The sequence below is a fragment of the Dasypus novemcinctus genome, chromosome 6 (assembly GCF_030445035.2).
Source record: "Dasypus novemcinctus isolate mDasNov1 chromosome 6, mDasNov1.1.hap2, whole genome shotgun sequence".
In the NCBI taxonomy this organism is placed as follows: domain Eukaryota; kingdom Metazoa; phylum Chordata; class Mammalia; order Cingulata; family Dasypodidae; genus Dasypus; species Dasypus novemcinctus.
Genome location: NC_080678.1, coordinates 88,193,713 through 88,219,974, shown reverse-complemented (window position 1 = coordinate 88,219,974; position 26,262 = coordinate 88,193,713). Strand labels below are relative to the sequence as shown.

General features: G+C 50.5%; 2 protein-coding genes across 3 annotated transcripts in view; one reads left to right on the top strand and one right to left on the bottom strand.

Moving 5' to 3' along the window:
* Positions 1–26,262, bottom strand: part of WDFY4 (WDFY family member 4) — a 270,517-nt gene that overhangs the window by 19,283 nt on the left and 224,972 nt on the right. For both annotated transcript variants that reach the window (XM_058299130.2, XM_058299131.2), the window contains exons 48-53: positions 19,558–19,600; positions 18,421–18,540; positions 17,569–17,686; positions 16,549–16,658; positions 6,465–6,618; positions 4,644–4,735 (exon numbers count right to left, since the gene is read on the bottom strand). In XM_058299130.2, coding sequence (XP_058155113.1) covers positions 4,644–4,735; positions 6,465–6,618; positions 16,549–16,658; positions 17,569–17,686; positions 18,421–18,540; positions 19,558–19,600 — 637 coding nt within the window. The remainder of the gene's footprint in view (positions 1–4,643; positions 4,736–6,464; positions 6,619–16,548; positions 16,659–17,568; positions 17,687–18,420; positions 18,541–19,557; positions 19,601–26,262) is intronic.
* LRRC18 (leucine rich repeat containing 18) overlaps positions 22,079–26,262 on the top strand; it is a 29,997-nt gene continuing 25,813 nt past the window's right edge. The window contains exon 1 of the transcript XR_011649061.1: positions 22,079–22,167. The gene's annotated coding sequence lies outside the window, so the exon portion shown is untranslated. The remainder of the gene's footprint in view (positions 22,168–26,262) is intronic.

The window sequence follows — 26,262 nt, the reverse complement described above, 5'->3', positions numbered from 1 at the left end:
ACCTTCACAGATTCAGGTGAGGGTTAAGTAATGCACTTGCCAGCTTCTTGTAAGTGTTAACTTCAGTGATTACTATGGAGCACCTGTGTAGTAGTTTGATATTATTGATGAATTCCAAAAAGAAATATTGGATTATGTTTGTAATCTGATCTGTACCTGGGCATGATTGAGTTATGATTAGGGCATTGAGTCCCCACCCCTTGGTTTCTAAGGTTCGAGTTTTGATGTTGGAGTCTGATGCTTAAGACTTAAGCTGGAGCCCTGGGAAGTCAGCACGCAGAGGAAAGAGAAGCCAGCCCCAGGAAGAAAGGAACCTTGAACCCAGAGAAAGCAAGCCCCAGGAACACAGGAACCCAGGAAGCCTGAACCCTCACAGATGTCGGCAGCCATCTTGCTCCAAATAGACTTTGGTGAGGGAAGTAACTTATGCTTTATGGCCTGGTATCTGTAAGCTCCTACTCCAAATAAATACCCTTTATAAAAACAGCCAATTTCTGGTATTTCGCATCAGCACCCCTTTGGCTGACCAATGCAACCTGCTTCATGCCAGGTGGAGGCTTGGGGTGTACCTCTGTTTCCTCTTTCGTAAACATAGCCTCTTGCTGGCAAGTCTAATTAACCCAGTTCTGGGGGCAGGTGCTTGTGTGCCTTCGGACCCTACCTTCCCAGAGGGAATATTCAGCCTCTCTAAGCAGATCTCACTTCAGTCAAGATCCCAGAAAGTATCAGCATCTGGGTGTGGGGTCCTTTGTATATGGTCTATGGAAAGGAAAGACTCCCAAGGAATGTGAGCTCCTCTCCTTGGGCACCTCTGCCCAGCCCTGAGCCTGTGCCTAGCAAGTGTGACCTAAGGGGCAAGTGTGCACTGAGAAACGTTCCACAGTGTACAATGGGCCCTTGGCTCTTTGCTCCCAGGTGGGAGCACAGGACACTTTCCAGATTCAACCATGAACCCTAGCTCTGAGAGTACAGCCTCCAGGTGGGGCTCCAACCTCTCCCTGCTCAGGAAGGAGGTTCCCAACAACCCAACAACCTCTGCTTCTGAAGGTCGCATCTAACGGGAAATTGAAGGAATTCAGCACAGGAGCCCAAACACACTCCTTCTGTCAGGGATACAGCCCAGAAGGGATGGTGTTGGCTCAGGTTAGGGCCCCCAGGTTGCTGATATTTCTCAACAGTTGCCACACATGAACAAGAGGAAGTGTGGGCCAGCATCTTGCAGTTCCCATGTCTGCCGTCACCCATATGTGCTGGTCAGAGCTCAGCTTCAGGGCTGGGCCCCCACACCCAAAGACTTCCAGCTGGGATTAGCTGGTTTGCTGGGTTCCCTTGATGCTCCTCTGGAAGGACCTGGGAAGACCGGCCACCTGTGTGTGTTAGCTTCTCTAAGAGACATATGGCCAAAAGGGCTTTGAGGCCAACTGAGCCACATGTGGGCAAGGTCATACAAGGCGTGGTGAAAGGTGTGGCTCTCCCGGTCCTCCCATTCAGCCCGGAGCACACCTGAGGGCTGTCTGGAAATGTCTGTGAAAACCATTTGTTGGTGACCCAAGGTAAACTCTCAGGACAAGATATCTGACTCTTCCCCTGGTCCCTCTGTCCTGCTACTTCATAACCAGCACATTTCCCACATCCTCAATCTGTTCTTGAGCATTCCTTCCATCTCCTTTCCTTCAATGAATCCTGGCTGTCCCCGGAGGCACCGGCTCCCCTTCAGCTGGGTCAAGTGGTGGCTACTTGCTGGATTATGTGTGTTTTGGAGCCAGAAAGTGGGTTGATGCTCTCCTTGCTCCTAACTGATACTTCAGACCATGGCTCTTCTGCCCTCTTGTTAAAAGAAGAAAAAAATTTGCTCCCCTGAGGTTCGTAGGACTTGACTCAACCCCCTCATTTTCACTGTTGTTAACTATCAACTTTTCATCAAAGAGAGTGACTTCTGGCCTTGCCTTCTTTCCTTCTTTAAGAACTGCCATCATCCTCAGGGATTTCCACATTTTGCCTCTCAGCTCCTCAAGCTCCAGCTTTCTGATGACTTTCTCCTTCACTCCATCTAAAGTCATCTGCTCCCATGGACTCACCTCAATCTGTGTCAGTATCCATACCTGCTTCCTCTTCAAATTCACTCACTCTAACATCTCAGTTGGTGATAGCCACACCATCTTCTTGCTGGTAGTTTACTCCTAAGACTGCTCTTCCTACCTCATCAGAACTTCCAGCCCCCTTCCCTCTTTACTTCCTTACACTCTGTCAGCACTTTATTGTCTACAGTTACAGCTTTACCCAGTTTAGATTTAGTGGTCCATCACTTCAAGAACACTCTTTCTCCCCAGTGTGGGACATGACTCCAGGGGATAAGCCTCCCTGGCACCAAGGAATTACTACCAAGTATCAGCTAATGATGCCACTGCAAAAAAAGACCTTGAATAAAAGGGGGAAAAGGTAAAGAAAAATGAGCTTATATGGCTGAGAGACTTCAAAGTGAGTTGGGAGGTCAGCAGAGAGGTAACACTTATGCACATCTCAGCAGGATCTCACAGATTGCCAAAGTTGATACTATGCCAAATAGCTCCTGAGGGCTCTGGAGACACCCAGGTCCTCTAGTCATGGCAGATAGCTCCAGAGTTTGGTGCCTTGCCAGTGGGCCCTACTTTGGAGTTTGTGCTCCAACTGTGACACAGTTGGACTCAGATGTGACTTCTTCACACATGCCTCTTCTGTCCCTTTTATTTGAACCTATAGTTGATGCTGGAGTTGGTAGGTGTATATTCAAGAGACTTGAATCTCTGGGCTGTCCATGTGTCAGCTGGGCCCTGAGCCTCAGTGGAGTTGTAACACCTACACTCCAGTTCATTGGACTCAATCAAGACAGCTAACAAGGAGATGAGGATGGACAACCACCACACAAAGGAACCAAGAGTGTCTACAACTGCAAGCAAGAGAGTCCCATCCATCAGTCATGTGGGATTGAAGCCCCCTCTCTGTTAGAGGTGGAGTGGGCATCACCATCCCAGAATCCTCAGGATACGGAACAAAATATGGAATAGAGTAGACTTACTGCTATTCTACTATAGTCTTATTGTGTGGAAGAAACTATATCATTGATGTGGAGATAGTAGCCACTGGAGGTGCTAAAGTCAGGCAGAGGGAAAAAGGTATAAGGGGGCATGTCCAGGATTGGAGTTGTCCTGAATGACATTGCAATGACAGATACAGGCCATTGTACATCCTTTCATAACCTAGAGAATTTAGTGGGAGAGAGTGTAAACTCCAATGTAAACTATAATCCATGCTTAGTGGCAATGCTCCAAAATGTGTTCATCAATTGCAATGAATGTACCACACTAATGAAAAAAGTTGTTAATATGGGGGAAAGTGGGAGGTGTGGGTAGTGGGGCATATGGGAATCCCTTATATTTTTTTATGTAACATTTTATGTACTCTAAGCATCTTTAAAAAAAAAAAAAACACTCTAGTCCACACCTTGAAATCATGTGTCTTTTCACAACACTCACATATTTTCTGTCTTCAGAGTAGCTAGAGAATGTCACAAAGGAGGTGTACCGTTGAGCCTATAACTTTTGATCATCAACCTCAAATGGATACTAGCATTGTCAGGAAATCCAGGTATGTTTCTCTGGTGAGCTCATGGTTCACATCTCTCCAGAGACTCTTTCACATGTCTGCCTTCTCCGCAACTCTGACCCACCTCCACTGTCCTTTCTCAGAAGGTGACCACACCCCCTCCCTAACAGGGAAAATAGTCAGCCACTAGGAAGTCCCCCATGTTCCTGACAGCACACACACCTACCTTCACCTGTACCCTCCACACTTCTTCCTCTCGAAGACCAAATGCCGTCCCTCCTCGTACTCAAAGCTAATCCTATACCCATGCTTTGGATTCTGAGTCCTGCTGCTCCTGCAGGAACTGATTATTCCATCTTCTGTTGCATCGTCAACCTTTTTCATTTGAGTCTTTCCCAACAACTCATTAAAAGTTTGAAAATTAAACCTTATCTTCCCCCAACCTCCCATCCCTTCCTGGTACTTTCTCCCTCTGTTCTCTCCTTCTCAAACCAGGCTTTTCATTACCCATCCTCACCACCTTTATTGCTGTGGTTTTATTTTACATTTTCCCGATGACTAATGACATTGAACGTCTTTTCATGTGCTTATCCTAACCCAGATATCTGATCCAGGATAAGTGTGTCAAGATGGCCTCTGGGTTATAAGGCAAGTCCTCCCCAGTTCTGGCAAATCCTTTGGCCTGTGGGAGCTCCTTGGGGTCTTCTCTCCGGGATATCCCAGCAGCAAAGAGTGCTCCTGCCTGTAGGGTTGGCTAAGGGCACTGACTTACCCTCTAAGGAATCCAAGAAAAATCTGCTCTTGCTTCAATTCACCCAGTGGTTCCCAAAATAAACGAGCACAAGGGCAAAGCCTAACAGATCTCTTGAAAGAGCCGAGACCCAAAGCTTTTCCTGCCAACCTGGGGCACGGACCCCAGCCCCTTCTCTGCTCTCCAGAGGCAAGAGCCTGGAAGGTGCCTGTCATTACCTTCCACTCGACAGAAAGCCTCCGTGGACATCGAGGGGAGGCTGAATTCTCTATCAGGACACCAGGGGTCTGGAGTGGCCAGCCTGACTCACCTGCCTGTGTAGGCTGATGAATTTCCGAGGGTCTCCGTCTGCCCAGGGAGGGAGCTGCACGTCCCCCAGCACCGTCCCATCCTGCATGCAGCCTGAGTGGGATGGGAAACATCAGGGGCTTTAGGGAAGTGGGGCACCAACGGGGATGGGAGGCCACTGAATTTGCAATTGTAATATCCATAATATAATCACTGCAGTTAACAAGGTATTCTATTACTTTATAATTATCAGTATCTGTTACATTAAAATCAATATCTATATTAAAATATACATAAAGTGCAGACTAACACCAGGTATATAGAGATGGGCTAGTAACTATCTAGTCTTGCTTAAAACTTTCTGAAGGTTCCACAGTGCTACTTGAAAAATACGTTCCCCTCCTCACTCCGCCCATCTCTTTCCACCCCAGCTTACCTGTCCCTGGACATGTTATTCCAGGGATCAGAGCAAGGCGGGTCCCCTCAAATCACTCTCGAACTATTTTCCCACTTGTTTTCTTCATGGGATGTCTTGGCATCAGACAATACTCCAATTATTTAAGTGTCTCTGTTTTCTATCCCTCCTCCCCCGCCCGGTCGGTGCCCACCTGCAGGGCAATGTGCCCGGGAGGCCCCGGGACCTCGAGCCTGGGCTTGCCCAGGGCGGTCCTGCTCCAGCGTTGGCGGCTGACTCCCTGAGGACTCCCTTTGCTCTCTGTCTCCACCCTGTGTGTGGGCCGCCCCCCAGTTCAGATCACCCCAGCTGGAATTCCAGGACCCAGCTGGCGTCCCCACCTCCAGAACCTCCCGGGCGCCGCGGGCCGCCCCCCTCTTCTTCCGTGGTCGCTGGCCCCCTGCTTTGCGGCAATCGTCGGTTCTCCACCCGTACCCACGTGGGCGGAGGAGAAGCTGAACCGTGCGGGGCCAGCCCTGCCTTCCCAGACCACAGAGTGAGGCGGGCCAGCCGGGGCCCAGGCCTAGGGCTGTTTCCAACGTCCTAAGTATCAGGGGCTGGAAACCACTGCCCTGGAGGGGCGGGCTGGAGGCCAGGGCTGGGCCCCTTACCTGCATGCTCCCCAAATGTGCCATGGAGGAGCCAGAGGGAGGGGAGCTGGGGGGCTTGAGAGTGTGTGGGTGACGGTTCAGAGGGAGCTTTATGGGGTGCGTGGGCCCCCCAGGCCAGCGATGGAGGCTGCCCATGACCACACACCCAGTCCTGGAGTCGCCTGCACTTGGCCTCCTGTGCCTTTGTCTGTGGAGACCCCCGAGGCACATGTGCAGTTGCCAGGGGGCCTGACTGCGCGCCACCTCCTCTAAAGAAGTAAGAAAATGTGACTTATCCTGGAGTGGGGCCGAAAGCATACGTGTTCGTTCAACTGCCTTGAATGCTACGAGGCTCTTCCCAGTGTCACCCAGATGTCTAGGGAAGCCACTCTCCTTGGAGCCCAGGTTACCCATTTTGGGTCACGCTGGAGGAACACGGAGACCAGAGAGGGGCCAGGACTTGCCCGTGATCACACAGCAGGGTAGGGCCAGACCTGGGCTACTAGAAGCTCCCTGCTCCCTGGCCACCGTCTCGGGCCAACCTGTGGCCTGGGGGTGCTCAGAAGGAAAAGGCCACTGGGGGACGGGGCTCAAAGCTGTCCCAGTACATGCTGGTGGTACGCGTCCTTCTGCAGCCCAGCCTCGCCAGCCCGGTGCTGCCACCCAGTGGTGGCCTCGGGCCAACCCAGGCCCCGTCAAGCACCTGTCCACACGCTCAGCAGAGACGGACCAAGGGAGCCACCGGCAGAAGGGGCGAGGCCGCACTGCCCCGCCGCCCGGCCCGCCCAGGCCCACTCACCGAACGCCACCGCATTGCAGTTGGTCAGGAACTCGGGCAGGTAGAAGAACTCGGGGGTCAGCTCCCTGACGTCGCTCATGTTCTCCCTGCAGGCCGACTCCCAGGCGCTCCTCACGCTGTGGAACATTCTGTCCGCCACGTCGAAGCTTCCGCCCTGCGGGGGAGAGGGCCTGGCAGGGTTAGCGCACGCCCCGCGTCCTGAGGGGGCGGGCTCCTCCTGGGCGCGCCTCCGCGCGGGCCGCCCTCGTCCATTCATCCATTCACTCATTCAGTCATTCCCTTGTGGGGGAACGGGTTCTGCCATTTGAATGAGGCCGGTCAGAAAGGTATAAGGTGCCTTGAGGCTCCTCTGGCCTCCGCCCTCTCCCAGGACCACCTGGTGAGCAGCGGAAGTTTTGTCAAGTGAAGAGAAGTGACAACTCAAAAGAGAGGTCTTTAGGGTCTACCATCCACCCATCTATCTATCTATCTATCTATCTATCTATCTATCTATCTATCTATCTATCTATCTATCTACCTACCTACCTATCTATCATCTTTCTATCATCTATCATCACCAATCTATCATCTATTTCTACTGTCTATCTACACCTATAATCTATCTCTATCATCTGTTTATCTATCATCTATCTACACCCCCATTCATCAATTCATGCACGTGTGCGATCATTTCTGTTTTTTGAATTTTTTTTTTTACTGGAGAAGTTGTAGGTTTACAGAAAAACCATGCAGAGAATACAGAGTTCCTATATACCTCCCTCACACACCCAGTTATCCCTATTATTAGCACTTTGCATTGCCGTGGCACCTTTATTGCAAATTGATGCAAGAATATTATTATAACTACACTATTAACAGTAGCCCATAGTTTATATTAGGGGTCACTGCTTGTATTGCATAGTCCTATATGTGTGTGTGTGTATATATATATATTTTATTCTATGAACATATATACAACCTAGAATTTCCCCTTTAAACCACATTCCAATATATAATTCAGTGGCACTAATTACATTTACAGTGTCGTGTTCCCATCAGCACCATCCATTATCAAAACTCTTCCATCCTCCTCAACAGAAACTCTGTGCCAGTCAAGCCCCATTCCCCACCCCACCCTCAGCTCCTGGCAACCTGTATTCTAGTTTCAGGCTCTATGAATTTACTTATTCTGATTATTTCTTATCCGTGAGATCACAGAGTACTTGTCCTTTTGCGTCTGCTTATTTCACTCGACATGATGTCTTCAAGGTTTAACCACATTGCTGCATGAATCGCAACTTCGTTCCTGTTTTGGCTGAATAGCATCCCACTGTATGTGTATTCCATGTCCTGTTTATCCACTCATCAGTTGAATTGCTCGGATTACTCCCACTCTTGGGCATTTGTGAATAATGTCCCCTATGAACATCAGTGTGAAAATATCTGTTCAAGTCTCTACTTCCAATGGTTTTGGGTTTTATCTAGAAGTGGGATGGCCAGCTCATATGGTGGTTCTATATTTAGCCTTCTGAGGAGCCCCCAGGCCGTCTCCCACGGCAGCTGCACCATCTTCCAGTCCCACAGAGAATGAGCGCTCCTTCTACACATCCTAACACTTGCCATTTTCCTTTTTCTCAATAGTAGCTGCTGTAGTGGGTGTGAAAGGGTACTTCATGGCTTTGATTTGTCTTACCCGAATGGCTAATGATGTTGAGCATATTTTCAGGTGCTTCTTTTTTCTTTTCAGGAGAAGCTGACCCTGCAGGTGAGTCTGGGGAAGGCAGAGTGCAAGGCTGGCATTGGTCAGCGGTGTGGAGGCAGAGCGTGTAGACAGGGCTCTGGTGGGAGAAGAAGGGAGCGCAGGGAGGGGGTGTGGGCCCAGCGGTTTGGCCCTGCGTAGAGAGACTAAGTCTGCGGTAGGATACTTGAAGGACACAGCACCCAAGGGATGGAGGCTGGAGCACACAGGACCAGGTGGCTGCACCACTTGCCAAGGGCAGCTTGCGGCTTCCGAGTCCCATTTCCACAGTGGCCTGGTGCAGCCCTGGGATAGGACAGGGAGAATTGAGGCAAATTCCTTTCTTGGGCTCCATAGCCGCCCATCTGAATTGTCAGATCTCTTCAGCTGCTGCTCCCTTGCTCATCAGGAGGTCTTGAGGGTCGAAGAGAGACAGAGAGGCGCTTCAGGCCATGTCGTGGTTGGAAGAACGAAGACTCTCTGGGCAGAGTGGCTTCAGGCAAGAGTTTCTGAAACTGGACCTTTGGTCTACCTAAGTTTAGGGATAGCCACAGACATCTTCCTCGTTGCAGCTAACAGTTCACTTGTCCCCATCACAGCTGGGTCTTTGCTTAATGTGGAATTGTCTTGCTTCTGCCACCTTCTACAAAGGACATGTGGCCTCAAGATCAAAGAACCAGAACTCAGAAGGGCAGTGCCCTCTTCTGTCCATGTCAGGTCCCCCACTTTTCAGAGATCGGACATTTCCTGTAAGCATGTATCCAAGGACCCTGGATGGACAGTAAAGAATGGCCAGAGCCTGACTTGTTGGGCAGGTGTGTGCCACACTAGGTACAACGTACATGCAGTGGTATTAAATAGGAATTGATACTCCCAATTTGTAGGCCAGAAAACTGAGGTTCCTCCAAGCTTAATGCTTTTCCCAGGGCTATCAAGGCAACAGATGGCACAACTAGACCCAACAGTGGATGCAACTCCAAGTCTTGCCCTTGGGCCACTTCACAGTGGAAATCACAGGATGAAGCAAATTCAGATGCAAATGGACCTGGAGTAAACTTCCTCAACTGCGTGTGGGTCAAGGGGAACTCTGCTCTCTGTAAGAGGGAAGAATCCACCGCACACCAAAGGCAGAAGATCCCAGAGAACCCTGCTGGGCACGGGCTGGCTGGTCAATTGGACGGGTCAGGTTTGAGGACGCCATGGTTATTCTCTGCACAGGGACAGTCACCAAGTTACCCCTGGGGTCTCAAGGCAGGGCATGGGCAGCTTAAAGATGTGGCTGTTTCCTCACGGTTGAAATAAAGTGATGGCATCCACCGTCAAATTCATATTGAAATGGAAACACAAGGGGAGGAGCGGTTTAAAGAAATCTGCTCCTAACAAGTCACTCACTGAAGCATATTAAGAGCTTTGTGTATTTAATTTGCAGCCAGAGCAATACATCTGAGGGCAAAGGATGGCTTCTCATTTTTTTCCTTTTGCAGCTTTTATGAGTACTGATGGCAATCTCTTGAGAAACAATATGATTTGGTAATAAAAAGATTACCTGTATTAAATAAAATAATATATACATAGGAAATATTGTTAGTGCTACAAATCTGGTTAAAGATATTACCACAAAGAAAAATGTTATTTTTTTCACAGCTGTTTAATGCATTTTAGCCAAAGTAATATCTTTAAAACTTTAAGCCTGTATTATTTATAAAGGAAGCAATAACTGATTTTCCTATTTCCTATATTAATAAAGGTATTTGCATACATTTGCTTCAAAATTAATGGGTTTTCTCACTTCTGCAATACAAAAGAAAACGCCAAATTCCCTAGAAGAAAAAGTGGAGCTGCTTAGTTACTTCGACTGGGGGCCTTTGGGTTGACAATCTCTGCCGCATGCCAGCAGTGAGTCGGACCTGCCGGGGACTTGATTCTCAGTGAAGGAGGAAGGGGAGAAGGAGGAAAGATTAAAGGAAGAAAGGGAGAGAAGGAGAGAGTGCGAGAGGCACAGCCAAGGTTTACAGGGTGCCTACGCAAGGAAAGTGCAAAGCAAAATGAAATGAAACTAAATTAAACTAGAGGTTGGAAGGAAACAAAGGGACCAAGCCGATTTACCCAACTAAGCGCTACTCCTAAACACGTTCTGGAGATAAGCTCGAATATCCAGAATCCTATGTGGAGTCAAGCAGACTAAATAATAACAGGAGCTATTACTACCAACGAAGGAATGACCTCTTACGACAGATTTCCCCCTGTGATATGAGGCCAGAGGACAGCGCGTCTGAGGATAGAGGGGGCTGACACCCAAAATGACCATCTTTTCAGCCCAGCCGAAAGGTCGCTCACATGTGAAGACACCAGAAAGATGTGTTTTTTGTTTGTTTTGTTTTAACATTTAAGGGCTCAGAAATATGACCCTAGGCATCCATCCTCAATTAAATCACTTTAAGAGGTGCTCTATTTTGCTAAACAATGAAATTGAGAACAAAAGAATGGAGAAAGCAGTGGTTAAGGAAGACTGCTGGTGGACATTGCAGTGAGTTCCATCGGCCGTGATTATCGTACATGTGATTAAAGCTGGAAGCAACCCCGAAAGGCATCTGTATGATAAAACCTGTGTAAAGGGCAATGCCCCATTTGTGTGAGGACACAAAGTCTCTGCAGAAGGGCCCTGGCTATTTGCTGGTGTCAGGAAGCCTTCAAATTGCCATATTCTTAAACCCTTCTTCTTCACTGAGAGCAAGAATATGCTAGAAAAACATTCAGCTCTGGTTCCACACCCATGAGAAGTTCAATAACTGCATGAGCTCAAGGACACCCCAATACACAGATACTGTACAATCTATGCTGGAAAGTCTGTCCTTCCGTCCAGGTGGGACTGAGCCAGACAGCCCACCGCCACATCCACCCAACGGGGCCAGTTTCCTGAGGGGCTGAGGAGCCACTCTCCTTGGAGATATTTTTCCTCCTAGTAAGTGTCAAAGTATCCCACGCAAACTGTTGGTTGACGAGGTCCGGTCTGCACGTCCGTGCGTCTGAGCCCATCGGAGGCTGCAGGTGACTGGGGTGGGACACCTGGCTTTGGAAGCAGGCTGCCTTGGGTCTCAATTTCAGCACCCGCTTCCTTGCAGCATGAACTCTGGGAGTGTTTAAATCTCTTCAGCCTCCCATGCCCTCGCCCGTAAACCTTGGGTGATTGTTTCGGGGCTGAGAGCAGTAACACACACGTGTGTGTGTGAGGTTCCTAACACACATACTTAAGGCAGACGGTAAAGGGCCCCAAACAAAGCTAGCCCCTCCAACCCTTTTCCTTCCCAGACTAGGAACTGCAGAGCAATCCCCTACATGGGTCCCAATCACCCTTGCATTGGTGAGGGAGGCAGGGGCTTCAACCAAGGTCAAGGGCAAAGGATTAAAAGGCGACAGAGGTTATCTGAAATGAGGGGGGGTAGGGCAGAAACGAGGCGGGTGGAGATGGGACCTGGGGGCGAGCCTGGGGAAGCGTGGACCCCTGCTGGGAGGGCCTGGGCATGGAGAGTGCATCGTCAGGGCAGCCTTAGGCCAGGACAACAAGCCAGAGGAATCAGGGCGAAAGGCGCGGGGAAGGGAGAGCTGGGCTGCTCTCCGGGCTCCCGGCCTCCTGCTCGGGAGGTGGAGAGCCCAGTCGGGTCTCGTACCTGGGAAACTCCCTCCACCCAGTTCAACTCGGGCCTATTCTCCACTCCTGAGCATTCCCTCCTGCAGGATGTGGCCTTTTCCTAAGTAAATACCCCCAAAGGCATTTGGAAACCCATGCCCTTGCCGCGGCACTTAACAGGCAGCTGAGCGCTGCTGTCGCGCTGCCTCTCAGCCCGAAGTCAGTTCCGTTTTAAAGGCTGAGCAAACTGAGGCTGTCCATTTACGCTGCCCATTACAACGGCCTTGAGCCAGGCCCCGTCGGTCAGACGCCACCCCACGTGCCTTTCTCCCACCCTCCTCCCCAGGTCTGCAGGTCACCACTGCACCCTTACCTCAGGATTCCTGTCGAGGCAGCTGTGGAGCTTGGAGACCCTCCCCCGGGACCTGGTTACGACCCCGCAGCCAGGCCCTCCCTGCCGCTGAGCCCCGGGGGGGCCGCCTCCCAGGTCCTGGTAGCTGGAGGGGGGCCACGAGCTGGAGGCGCGGAGGCTGAGGCCTGGACGGCCGTCAACGGGAGAGGGCGCTGTGCCTGCCTGTGCCTCCCCAGCACCCACGGCTCCCGGCCAAGCAGGCTGGACCCCCCAGCTGTCCGCGGCCGTCTGCGGCGGCGAGGATGCACCCAACAGGAAACCTGCCGTCTCGCCTCGGGGTTCGGCGACCTCACGCGGGCGCCGACTCCGACTCCGTCACCGCAGCGCCTGCTGTCTGTGCTGATGGGCGCCGCGCGGGGCAGCCCACCTCCTCACCGGGCGCAGGCTGCAAGGCTGCCAATGCCCTGACGCGGGCAGACACGGGGGCGAGGGGGCCCGGCAGGCCGTGTCCCCCCTTTTCCTCAACGGTGGGGAGGCACAAAGGGGACTCGAGTGCCCAGAACTGCAGGACCCCGCGGTTGCCGAGGGGTGGGCGAGCACACTGCTCGGCCACGGAGCTGCCTGAGGAGCAGGGACAGCAGAGCTGCAGGCGTGGGCCTGGCACGCGCCACCTGCTGGGGCACACAGCGCACGGCCCATCTTCTCTGGTTTAGAAGAACCTATCAAGGTAATAACAGGCTCGGGCAGTAAAACAGGCACAGCCACCATCGAGGCACCCGCGGATTATAAAGTCAGTCCTGATTTAATCAGATTTGCATAGGAAGGGAATAAAGCACACCCTACCCCAGGGACTCGAATATGCCGCTTTGCGATTCTGCTGCCGTGCCGCCCAGCGCAGTGCATAGGGGATGGGCTGCAGCCCCCAGCGAAGTCTGTTCTTTTCTCTTGGCAAAGCATGAGACCCCGGGCACACGCAAGCACTGCTAGGCAACCTGCACTGGCCCCCACGTGCCCGCTGCCGGCCCGGCTGGCATGGCACACCCGGACAGTGGCTGCACCCGAGAGGTGGCCCTTGACCCATGCACGTGTGTGCTCATGCGTGACATCACACTTGGGGCTCTGTGTCGCTTGACGTGTACTGTGAGCTTGAACATGGCCTGCACCCATCCCCCCCGGACACTGCCCCTCTGGAAAACCTCTGGAGCGCTCACTTTTATTTCCGGGGGATGTTTTAGGCCTGGGGCCCCCAGAGTGGACACCCTCACGTGCTGCAGCAGTGTGACCTCCCGGAGCCTCAGGACAGGGAGGCTCACCACGGCTCACCCCCCAGCCTGAGAGGTTAAATGAGACAATGATACATGCAGGCACCTTCCAGCAGCCGCTGCCTGTGGGAGCCTCGAGAGAGTGGGAGGCTGGTGCCTCGGGAAAGAACCCTAGACGAGCTCATCACACCTGCCTCTTATTTCATGAACAAGGAAACTGCGTTCCAGGAAAGTAAAGGATCTGCTCAAGGTCACACATAGCAAGATGAGATGGCAGGTCCCCGACTGCCGGCGCTTACCACAGAGGACTACAGGTAACAGCCCCGCTTCCTCTGGCTAACGGGCGGGAGGCAGTTTACTTAGCCGTGGGGGCAGACGTGCATCTTACGCTGACTCTTGGCTCTGGCAACACCTGACGCTCCACTTCCCTGCTCTGCGTGCTGTGCCCTCCCACCTCTCTTCCTCCCCATTCCTGGGCTCAGGGCAATGGGGGGTGACACGCCTCTTGGGCTGCGGACTGAGAACAAGTAGGGCGCCTCTCCTTTGTGAAGAAACAGGCTGCCCTCTAGGGGTCAGGGCAGAAATAACCTGACTTCAGGAAGATGCCAGAACATCCCTGTGAGGGTCAGCAAGGGTCCCAGGACTCACAAAGGCATGCCAGATCTTTCCCCAAGAGGTAGCCTTTGTGCCTGTTGCCTTGAGTGCTAAACTTCACCTTTTGGTCTAAGGAGAAGGCAGAAGGTTGTTGGTTCTTCAGCTGGTTCTAAAGGCTTGGGCCAAATATGACCCACAGACTATCCAAAGAGGGCAGAGAGGGCCAGAGCAGCTCAGATTAAGGGTAGGAAGGGGACACCAATTTAGAAGCACATGGAGAGCCCAAATGGCTCAACTCTGATGGTTGGTCCTGTCTCAGACCACGTGGAAACCAGAAAAACTGGGGCCCATCAGAGACTTCCACTGGGGAATCACCCCTTTGCAATTAAAATTTGCTCTGACCATTTCACACTGGTTTAGACCATCCCAGTCCAGTCTGGTCTTGTCACAAGTGGACTAAACTGAGCAAAATAAGCAAAAACTAGCTTAACAGTAGCCTTAATCCAAATACCGGAGGAGGTTCCCCGCACACATGTGTGGTCTGGCCTGGGCTGGTTGAGAAAGCTTTGAAGCAGCCCAGACCAACTCAAATGAACTTCAACCAGAGGAGACCAGTTTGAACAAGTTTGGGCCTGCTCAGATTGGATCTAGCTGATTGCAGAGGAATAAAGGGAACAATGACTGATGACCTAAGTGTGTCAAGCCCCGAGCTGGGGCCTTCACCCACACGTTCTTGTTTTACTCTTCTTGACAGCCCAGTGAGATGGGTATAAGTAACCCTCATTTCTAGAGGTCAAATAACTTGCTGAAGCACCCAGGCCCACTAAGTGGCAGAGCCAGGATGTAAATCTCATAGCCGACACCATTTGATTTCCCCCTGCCTCCTCCCGATGTAGCAGACCCCGTAGCAACAGGTAGAGCTGGGGGTTCCAGCTTTAATGCATTCAACCTAAGGCACAGTAAGAAACTGTGAAAGCTTCCAGAATTCCCTGGCTGGAAAGCAGAAATGGAATCCATCAGTATCATCATCAACTTGTGGATTAATGAGCAACATCTGGATGGGATTCTTGGCACCGGGTGCAGCTCTGGGACCATTCATTCTCCAAACCAAACTGACTTAAAATGCTTGTTGCCTGAGAAAGACTCAGGGGAAGCACACTTATTATTTTTGAGTGAATTTCCAGGGAGAGGGGTTATACAATGTCTAGACAAACCACACTGTCAAGTACAGAGAAGGCCGTGCCAAGAAACAGAAGATGAGGGTTTTTGCTCCTTATTGGAGAAAGTGTCTCACCCTTGCCTACTCCTTGCCCAGGGCCCAGGGTTGGCTTTGACATTGATCCAGGGTGACCTTTGGTCTTCGAGGTCAAGATCAGAGTAACATTCACGATGAGATGAAGCCACAACACACCAATCCTGAACACTCACGCTCTCATTAATGTGGCTTGGCTGTTGCAGCAAGTCTGAGTTGGTTCTAGAAGCTTCCATACCTAGCTGCCCCTGCCATCATCTGTCACTGAGATCTTCCTCTCTGCAGGATCACTGTGAGGTCTGGGTCAAGTCAGGCCATAAGGTTGGATGGGGGTTCATCGGCTTTAGGACTGGCTAAGCTGGTGGGCTTTGGCCAGGCTGCTCAAGGGCTCTCCCCATGGGGGACGAGGACCTGGGAAACAGGATCTCAGTGGATGGGGTTGGATGGGAAGAGAGAAAAAGAACTTAAACTTCCACGTAGTAGAAGAAAAGTGAGGTCAGGAGAGTCTTGCTTCTCGGGGCTTTTGCAAGGCTGCCCATGAGGGATTCTGTCCCAGGAATGTCCTCTCTGCCTCGGACCACCCCACCCAACTCAGGACGCAGCATTTGCTGGCTTCCAGTTGCTATAGGATTGCCAGGTAAAAGTCAGGCGGCCCAGCTAAATTTGAATTTCAGATAAACAACAAATCACTGTTTATCTAAAATTCAGTGTTCATCTGAAATTCTAATTTCACTGGGCACCGGGTATTTTTATTTGCTAAGTCTGGCAGCGCTAAGCTGGTATGCTCATCTGTCAGCTTGTGGGTGGGGAAGTGGGATGGTTTCTTTCTCTGGTTTAGCTGTTTGTTTTAGTCTTCAAAGACTCCATTTGTCCTCTGAAGCCCCTCAGCTTGTACTTAGCAGGGCTTTGGTACATTCCAATGCCTTGACTCGTTCTTCTCACGGTTCCCCCTTTGTATTTCTTTCTCAAGTGTCTGACTGCCTCCCGTTCCAGGCTTTCAGCTTCCTGCTTTCCCTTTTCTGCTAAAACATACTTATGCTAAGTAACCTCCTTTATATCTCTTATTTTTTCAGTCTTTTCACCAAACTTTGCAGGACAAGTGTCGGGGACAACTGATGGAGAACGGTCTGCAGTGTCTGGTTGCCCCACACTCCTGGAGCCAATGTCCAGAATGAAATTCTGGAAGGCCCTTGCTGGTCTGAGCCCAGCTCTCGGTCTGGGAGACATCACAGGGACTGGGTGGGTCTGGCGGGGGGCGGGGGGTGTCGGGGAGGCTCACCTGCAGGGAGCAGAAGGCCTGGGTGAAGGGCGGCATGCGGACCAGGTAGGAGGCCACGATGATAGCCGAGGAATAGTGAGTGTAGTAGTGGCACCGCACGGTCATGTCTCCTGAAATGAGAGAACCATGCCTGAGCCTCCTGGGCCCCCGTGAGTTCCAGCTCTTCGTCCAGCGGTGGTCCTGACCAGAGGCCAGGCAGCCTTCCAGAGGCTGGGACCGTAAAGGATGCTGCAGGAGCCGCCTGATCCTCCCAGAAACCGACTCACTAAAGGCAGGGCCTCAGGGCAGAGCAGGCCTTCCCGGGGATGGACGTTCCTTATTTTAATAGTTGTCTATATGTTTCTCTGTGTTAGAGAGAACTACTATAGCTAGCATCAAATGCATAATGGAAAACTCCTTTTAAATTACATTTATTAAGGGTTAAGAAATGAGTAAAACACTAAAGGAAAACATTCAGGCAATAAAAGTACAGTTGGCATATAGGTATTGCAAAAATGATAAAGGTGGCCAGATGACCAAAGTTAGGGAAATAGGTTTTAGGGTCGGACAAAAGTAAATTCTGCCATGTATAGGTTATGTGATCTCAAACGAGTTGCTTATATTGTCCTGAGTTTCAAGCTCCTTCTCTGAGAAAGAGATGCTTGTATATATGAAAGCAGCCTGACGTGAGTCTAGCAGATAGAAAGTGCTGATAGAATGCTATTTCTCTCTGACTTCACCTGCCCCTAGGTGTGGAGTTAGGGGTGCTAAGTGCCAGAGTTCTCAGTCCTGGCTGCCCATTAAAGTCATCCGGGCTACTCCTGTCACAGACTATTTAAAGCCAGTGGGACCTGGACACCAGCATTTTCAAAAAAAGCTCCCCAGGTGATTCTTTTTTTTTTTTCCCAATTGTTCTCTAGGTGATTCTCACAGCAGCCCAGAAGAAACCCTTGGATTAGAGAGCTCCCTAGTCAAAATAATGGCCTGTGACCGACTGAATTATCAGCTAACATTTGAAAAACCAAGATGGGCTCGACCCACCTTCAGTCTTCTCAACTTCTTTAAACCTCTGGATAAATTTCAGCTTCCTTTCCTTGGTCTGAGCTCCCATGGGCTTCGAGAGATCCCGGAAAGTCTTGGAATTGGTCAAGTTCAATGTCTAGAAGATAGACATGCAGCTGGAGTTAACAACCCTCCCCCACCCCCAGGGCCTCAGTGCCCCATGGAGACTCCAGAGCCTTCCTGCTTAGTTTTATGGCTCCTTTTATAGGTTTATTGCCATTTGGCCTGACCCTCCTCTGGTGATTAGCAAGCTTGCTGGGGTTTTATGGCCCCAGAGCCAGTGATCCACAAAGGCTTAATAGGGGAGAGAGGCAAGAGAAGAGGAAGAAAGATTGAGTGCATGCTGAACCTGTTCCAAGTTGACCCAATCAAAAGATCGCCACCAGGTACCAGAAAGACTTGAAAAAAGAATTCCTGTTCTGCGGAACACTTGCCGCCTGCCCCCATAGAGCAAGTTACTTGACTAGTGCAGGGTCTTTGCTTAGAATCAAAGCGATTTTCCCAAGAAATTGGAAGGAATCTGGTTTGGGGGGCAGTGAGAGGAACGCCCTCCTCTTTCTGCAGGCTCCCCTCCTTCCTGGGCAGTGAAACGTGAAATGGTCTCTTGTCTTGCCCTTGGGAATACAGCACAGGGGAGAAATGTAGAATTTTCCAGGGATCCTGTGTCCTTAGGGAAACGTTCTTTTAGCGGAGATGGTCTTGTGTCAGTGGAGCAGCTGCTGCTCACGTCCCAGGGTTTGGGTTTCTTAATGGAAAACGCCCTGCAGCAAAGGCGCTGCCCGTTGCCCTGCTTGCCCCGGCCCGGAAGCCTCCCGCCTGTGCCAGGCTTACCTCCGAGGTGTAGTCGGCGAGAACCCAGGGGAACACCGGGTACTGCATGTAGTCATTGGAGGTCCTCCCAGCCAGCGTGTTGAGGTACATCAGGTACTCGAAGTTGCTGATTTCCCTCTTCTACCAGAAGAACAGAGAGGGGAGAGCCGGAATGGGGTTGACACCTTCCTAAGGGCCGCAGAGGGCCGGCTCAGTCCTCAGCAGGAGGTCCTGACCCTGGGCTGCTGCCCACACTTCCTGCACAGGAACATGAGCCAGCACAGGGCTGCACTGCCCTTGGGCAGGAACTGAAGCAAAGGTATTTAGGAAGCTAAGTCTGCCAGAAAATGAAAATACAGCTCAGCCAAAACCAAGCATAAGACATTTTTCATGTTAACGGTTGGATGTGATACTCAAAAGTTGATTAAACTAATAGCACAAACGCTGTGGGAAAGCTGACTGCCAGCCCATTTATATTGGAAACCTCTCAGCAGGAACAAGAGGCCCTCCCAGTGCTGTCTTCCTCCAGGATTGCAGGAGCTGCCTGTTCCCTGACCCTGCCTCTTGGGTTCCAGCCTTAAGGCATCTGGTCACAGAGAGAGAAAGGGACAGGATTGGCGAAAAATTCCCCAAGGGCAGTGGGTGAGCCAGCAATCCAGGAAGAGCTGCCATCTCCAATACAGCCTGCATGCTTACCGTTTCCCCTTCCCTTGGCCCTTCCCTGGGAAAGGATTTTGGAATTGAGTGACCCAGAGCTATTTTCTTGTTGTCATGTGATCTCAGGCTTTGCCCCCCGGGGATCCTTTCCTTTCACTGAGAACCCGGGAGGTAGATAAAGTCAGTTCATGCACACATGCACACGTCACACACAGACATGTGCTCGCACACACACGTTCATACCTGCACACACCCCGTACTCACACACAGTGCACAACACACACAAACACACACATGTTCACACAGGCACACCCCCACAGACCACACACGGTGCATAACACATGCGCACACACACGCACAAGCAGCCCCCAGGTGCCCCCTCCTTCCCCCACGGCTGTCCTCTGAGGCCCTGGGGTAATCCCCGTCCTTTCCCTCTCCCCTGTCAGGGCCTGATGTTTTCTGACTTGCCTTCCCAGGGAGCCTCCCCAGGAGTCACCGTACCTGCCACCTGTGCAGCACGGTCCTGTCGGAGCCAGAGTGTTTCCTGTGGACAGAAAGCACATGGTGACCACACTTTTCCAGGCCTCAGCAAGAGGGAGGAAGGAGCACATTGGGGGTTCTGGGTGGTCGGGGCCTTCTGTAAAGGCACCGACGTCCCACAGCACACCAGGGCTTCTGGGCCCAGCGCAGCCGACTGTCCATCGCCCAGGTTTTTGTGGCTTTAAGCCACGCCGCCATTTGTGGTCATTTGTTCTGACAGCCACAGTAAGCCCAGATAACGTCCGTGGTAAAAAACAGCGTAAGCCATGTGGAAGGCTGAGACTCCAAGGCTCCAAACTCCTGTCCCCCACAAGGATGGCCACAGTTCCAGCTGCTGGTGCGTGCATCATTCCGAGAAGTTTCCCCCACGTGTCTGCATATTTGCTTTCACAAGGTTTTTAAAAATTCAACCTCCCTAGGATGATCTGGCACACCCAGCTCTCCACCCTGCCCCGCTTTGCTTGACTTAAGCTCGTCCGTCTCCATGGCAGCACGACCGCCGCCTTCCATGGTTCAGGCACCACTGATTGAGCCAGGCCCCTGCGATGGGCTTGGTTCTCACAAACAGTATTTCCAGGACCCCCTTGGCCTCCTGTTGGGAGCGTATGGACCGAGACTGCTTTTTCTTGACCGGGCTGCTGGCCATGTCCCTGACCATCCCCCTGCCCTCCCACTGCCCTAATCTCCTTGAAACTAAACTTGCAGCTGTTGGACCAGAGAGAAAAACAAGTTTGAACACTAGCTTTTCCAAGTATCACATTCATCCCCTCAGCCTCCCCTTCCCCTCTTCCACCAGATGGCCCAGCAGCATTTTCCACTCCCTTGCCCTTAACAGGAAACTCAACCATCCCTGCCTTCCTTGAGTGAGATCGGTTCTCCTTCCCCAACTGCATGAGCCCTTGAATAAAGCCCCTCTTGCTTCTTTCATGTTAGCTGGTGCAACATTCTGGGGCAGCTTCCAGGAGCTCGAGTCTTAGCAGTGGTTCTAGGAGTGAGTTAGGCAGTATCAGCACTTTCAAGTTGGCCGCAGGTGGCCAACGTGCTCGTAAAAGTTTTGTCCCAATTGACCCTCCTACAAATATAATTAAAATACCAACCACACTACTGAAATACCACTTTGGATCCATCACATAGCAAGAGTTTAAAAGTTGAACAGGGAGGTGGACTTGACCCAATGGTTAGGGCGTCCGTCTACCTCATGGGAGGTCCGCGGTTCAAGCCCCGGGCCTCCTCGGCCGGTGTGGAGCTGGCCCATGTTCAGTGTGGATGCGCCCAAGGAGTGCCGTGCCATGCAGGGGTATCCCCCGCGTAGGGGAGCCCCATGCCCAAGGAGTGCACCCCGTAAGGAGAGCCACCCAGCACGAAAGAAAATGCAGCCTGCCTAAGAATGGCACCGCACACACAGAGAGCTGACACAAGATGACACAACAAAAAGAAACACAGATTCCCGTGCCGCTGACAACAACAGAAGTGGACAAAGAAGACGATGCAGCAAAAAGACACAGAGAACAGACAACCGGGGCGGGGGGCAAGGGGAGAAAAATAATAAATAAATAAAGCTTTAAAAAAAAAAAAGGTTGAACAAAGTGTGGGACTGGGGAGGGTGTTGTGAGGTGGGCTCCCCCGGCCTGAAATGGCCCTTCTGCCCAGCAAGACTTCATCCCCTGCGGTCAAGAGCCTGCTTCCTCAGCCTCCATGGCATCTACTGGTTACACTTCCAGCTCGGTTTTCTTTCCCGTTCTGTCTCCACGAGCCTCTCCTTCTACCCCCAAGACCAGATCTTTGCTTAAGATGTTCCAACAAACGACTTCATTTCTCACGTCGATCCATGCCCCCCACACGCATTCCAAATTCCATTGCAGGGACCACACCAGGGTCCTTCAGACCTCTGGCTGCGCAGGTACCCGTTACAGGGCAGTGTCTCTCCACCGCCCCACCATGGCACCACTGCCCAGCCTCTGTCCAGGACTGCCTCTCCCAGGGCCCTCCGCCCCTCTGCACCCCAGTTTTAGCACCTTTTCATAGAGCAGAAAACAATTCCCAGGATGGGATTCACCTTTTTCCCCTAAGTGAAGAAGTATCTGTTTGGTTCATTTCATCCAGGCAGGCAAGGACAATGGACATGGAGGCCTAAAGTGGGTCAAACACTTAAAGTGGGCCGGAGTTCACAAAGGCTCAAGTGAAATTTTGGTTCTCCTGTTCAGTCTGTGCCCCCGTAGCCTCTAGCACCCAGGCTAAATGTGCTGGGCTTTTCAGAACTAGGAGGGGGTGGAGCTGGCAAGGAGAAGCCTGCTAGTTTTCCTACTTTATTTTAGAAGTTTGCAGGGGAATGAGGATAGAGGAACAAAATGCACCTGCTAGAGGGCAGGAAAAGAAAGAGACAGCCTCTGTCATCCTCCTTTGCAGGAAGGGTTCTAGAATTTTCTCCATGGTCTTTTGTGATGCTGCCAGCAGGCAGAATGGTACACGGAAGATATCAGCATCTCATCATCTCTGCCCCCACTTCACCGGCTATGAGCTCCAAAGAAGAGCCATCACTTCCATCACCAGCAGACAGAGATACCTAACTAAGTGAGTTCTGTTTAAAAATACATATACGTTTCTAAAAACCCTGCTAATCTGAACGCAAGTATAGAACTCTTGAAATGGTCTGGGTGGCTGTTGTAACATCTGGTGAGTCATTATATGCGTTTCTTTAAGAACTGATAAACTACCTTGCTCCATCATTACCGTCCAGGGTTTTCATGAAACAAGGAGGGGGATGGCTCCTGACTTTGCAAAGCCCTTCCAAGGAGGAGGAGAGGCGGTGTTGGGAAGGGCTTTGAAGTCAGCGAACCTGGGGTCTAAAACCCACCTCCAGCGCCTATTGGTTGGCAGATACTGGGCAAGACGCTAGCCGTCTCTGAACTTCCTTCGAATGCGGCTGATGCTATTCACCATGCAGATGGGCTGTGAGAAGGAATGTGAAGGTGGAAGAGGCTGGTGGGGTATGGGCAGGGGGCGCCCTCAGTAGGCACATTTTGCAGATATGCTGTTACTGAAAAGAAGAGTTGACTTTTTCTACTCTGGGAGGACAGGGAGTGTGGTGCCAAGAGCAGGGGCTTGCTTTGGGATCAAGACCTCCTTGGCTCTGCTAAACCCTTCCTCGTGATCTGAGATCACTGCGCCCTGCGAGGCAGCCTACCTGCTCTGTCTACTCTCCTGCCCCCAAGTGCGAGGAGCTCCAACGGGTTTGCGGGGGAGTCAGCCCTGAGTTACAGGGTACCATCCAGCCTGTGGGCAACTTGGGGTCTAGTTGAGAGGAACTGGGGTCTAACTGCAAGTCAAGAAATCAAACAAAGCCGGGGAGAAGCAGCGAAGCGGCGAAGGGGAGGGTGCCCTGCTGAATCTGAGAGTGGCTGAGCATGGTGGGCACAGGGACCCCTGCCTGCCCAGGGCAGGTGCCCAAGCTCAGCTGGATGGCATCCAAGATGGAAATACTCTCCAAGCCAGAGGTTCATGGGTCAACAGCGAGAATGGATAGAAATTGTTTTGAGCCGCTTCATTTTGAATCCAATCTAAGATGCCCTTTAGAAATGCACCTTTCCTGTGGCCTTGGGGCTTCCCTACCCCCAGCCACATGAAGTCCGTGCCCAGGTTTGCCTCTGTCATGCCTTTGATTCTGTTCCCTTGGACCAGCTCCACCTGCTAAGCCTCTGCTCCACCGGGAATGAGCTGAAGGCATGTCTCAAGCTCTCGTATCTCTCGGCCAGGTGGCTGGTAGGGCCGTCCCTCGAGAGGCCCTCAGGGGCTAAAGGGTCCCTGCCAAGGGGCTCAGTGGCTGACCTCTGCATCCTCTCAGCCCAGAAGGGGACCCGGAGGCCTCTGCCCCTTGTGCTCCTCACCCCTGGGACCAGGAGGCCAGGCTAGTCCTCGGGCTCAGGGCAATTAACCCGACAGCCCCCGAGGAGGGCCTGCAGGGCATCCTGGCTCCTGAGCCGAGGCAGCCACATTTCCAGATCCCACTGGCTCCCCAAACTCTCCTGGTTCCTGTTGGCAGAACAGTTAGAAGGCCGCAGTGAGATGGGTTAATGGGTGGCGGAGGGTTTGTGGTGTCTGCGCTAAAAGGCGGCAGGAAGACACAAACACGCTGAGAAGGAAACGGCTCTTCTAGGCCAACAGAGAACACACGTCTGCGGTGGATGTGGGCTATCTCTCAGGACCCGGGAAGCTTTGGCTCCTCACACAGCGTTTCCCTCCGGAGCGTCTCCCAGCACAGAAAGCATTTGGTGATCCTCCTCTGTGGGGTGTCCCCGGGAAGCAGTGTGTGGCTCAAGCCAAGTTTTCCAGGCAGGGAAGTCAAGAGACACTAGTCTCCCCCGCTTTTGTTCTCCTCAGAAGCAAATTCGGGTTAACTTGGGCTCCCAATTTTCAGATTTAAGGCACAGGCCAATGAAATCCACAAGGAAACCGGCTTATTCTTTCCGACCTGAGCTGCTCCCCTATCTGAACAGGATATTTCATTAAAGCAAGTAATAACTTCCTGCCCTCATTCTCTAGCATGCAGAAATCTTCCACACCATTCTAGACCTAATAATACCCAACAGCTGTCTACAGCCCTACGGATTGCAGGCTGCCTCATTTTCGCAGAGACTCAGTGAAACAGCTGAGAGCTCCATCTGCAGCTGAGGCAGCAGAGGGGGCTCGGGAAGCAGCCTCTGGGCTGGGAGTGGGAAGCACCCAGGGCAGTGGTTCAAAGCTCCTGGCAGAACCAAACCTGACCCAGGTGCACTGGAAGGCAGAGAAAACAGAAACAAACAAAACGCAACAACGAAAACTTTACTCCTGACTGGGTTAAATTTTGTTCATGAAAACAAGTATTAAAATTTTAATTTGTGGGTCATTCAGCTAAAACAATAAGCTGAGGAATGAAATCAATTATTACTGGATATCCAGGCCATAAACATGTTGTTCCAGGAGCATTAAAAGTCTGTGCAACATAAAGTTAGCTTCAGATGCTGGAATTATGAGTGATTTTGATTTTATAAGGTTTTATGGACATAATTGCATTTTTTCTTTTTTTATTAAATTGTCTTTTTCGTAAGGTACATAGATTACAAGAAATGTTGCATTAAAAAATATAAGAGGTTCCCATATATCCCCTCACTCCCCCCACTCCTTCACATCAACAACCTCTTTCATCATCGTGGCACAATCATTGCATTTGGTAAAAACATTTTGGAGCACTGCTGCACCACATGGATAATAGTTTACATTGTAGTTTACACTTTCCCCAGTACATTTAGTGGGTTATGGCAGGACATATAATGTCCAGCATCTGTCCCTGCAATATCAGTTAGGACAAGTCCAAGTTCTGAAAATGCCCCCACATGCCATCTCTTTTTCCCTCTCCCTGCCCTCAGCAACTACTCTGGCCACTTTCTCCACATCAATGCTACAATTTCTTCTATTACTAGTCACAATAGTTCTATAGTAGAATACCAGGAAGTCCACGCTAATCCATATTTTATTCCTCCAGCCTGTGGACCCTGGGTTGGTGATGTCCTCTCCACCTCTATCCTGAGAGGGGGCTTAGATCCCACATGGTTGATGGATATGATTCTACTGCGTGGAATGACAGGCACTCTCGGTTCCCACGTGTGGTGGCTGACCATCTTCACCTCCCTGGACATAACTGCATTTTACACTGGACTTACTCTATCCTCTTGCTTGTGTTTTCTTATTTAAAATATTGGTTTTATTTGTGCTTACCTGGGCTTGATTGTTTTTACCTCATTTAATTTCTAATGCAAATTATGTGCTTATACATATATGTTCTCGTAAAATGTATGCCAGGTAGTGGGATTTTAGGTGATGTTTAGTTTTCTGATTATCCTCACTTTCAAATTCATTTAATTCCATTTATTTTCTAAATTAAATTACCTATTTTATTTTACCTTTGGATTAAAAACAGAAAACAGCAATGGTATTTCATGCATTTAAAATGTTCATAGCTAACTCTATTTCAAACTCAATGATTTGTTTTAATTTTATCTTTTAATTTAGATTTTTTTTGTACTTTCCAAAACCTTTATTGCTTCAATTAACTTTGAATTTCAAATTATTTGTTTTATTTTATTTATTTGCTAATTCATATCTAGGTGGTGCAATTTGGAATATTTTTATTTTTATTTTTATATATATATTTTCTAGTTTTTCTACATTGTTATTTTATTAGTTTCATAGTAATTTTAATACTTCACCCTTTTGCCAATTTTCACTATTTCTGGGAGTCTAAAGAGAAAAAACAAAACTGAACAAAAAGACTACAAGTGCACTGTGGCCTTATTCCTGTTTGTGCCAAAGTGAGAACAACAGGGAAAGCAAATTGTCCCAGATTCAGTGTTGTGCATCCATTCAAAATGTAGGTTTTAGTAACAAAGTATCAGCATTTAACGGAATTATAGGAACAGAAAAAATGATTACAGAATTGCATGATTATTCTTACTCTGATTTAACAGTGTAAAAAAAAAGGTGCAAAGAGGAAACTACAAAGACAGTTAAATGGCCCTCTCAAAATCCAAAATGACAAACATGTATTTGGACAAATTACAAGGAAATCAAATTATATTTTACGGGACTCAATGCTACTGAATTATGATTTTTTTTTGCTTTAAAGGGGCATTT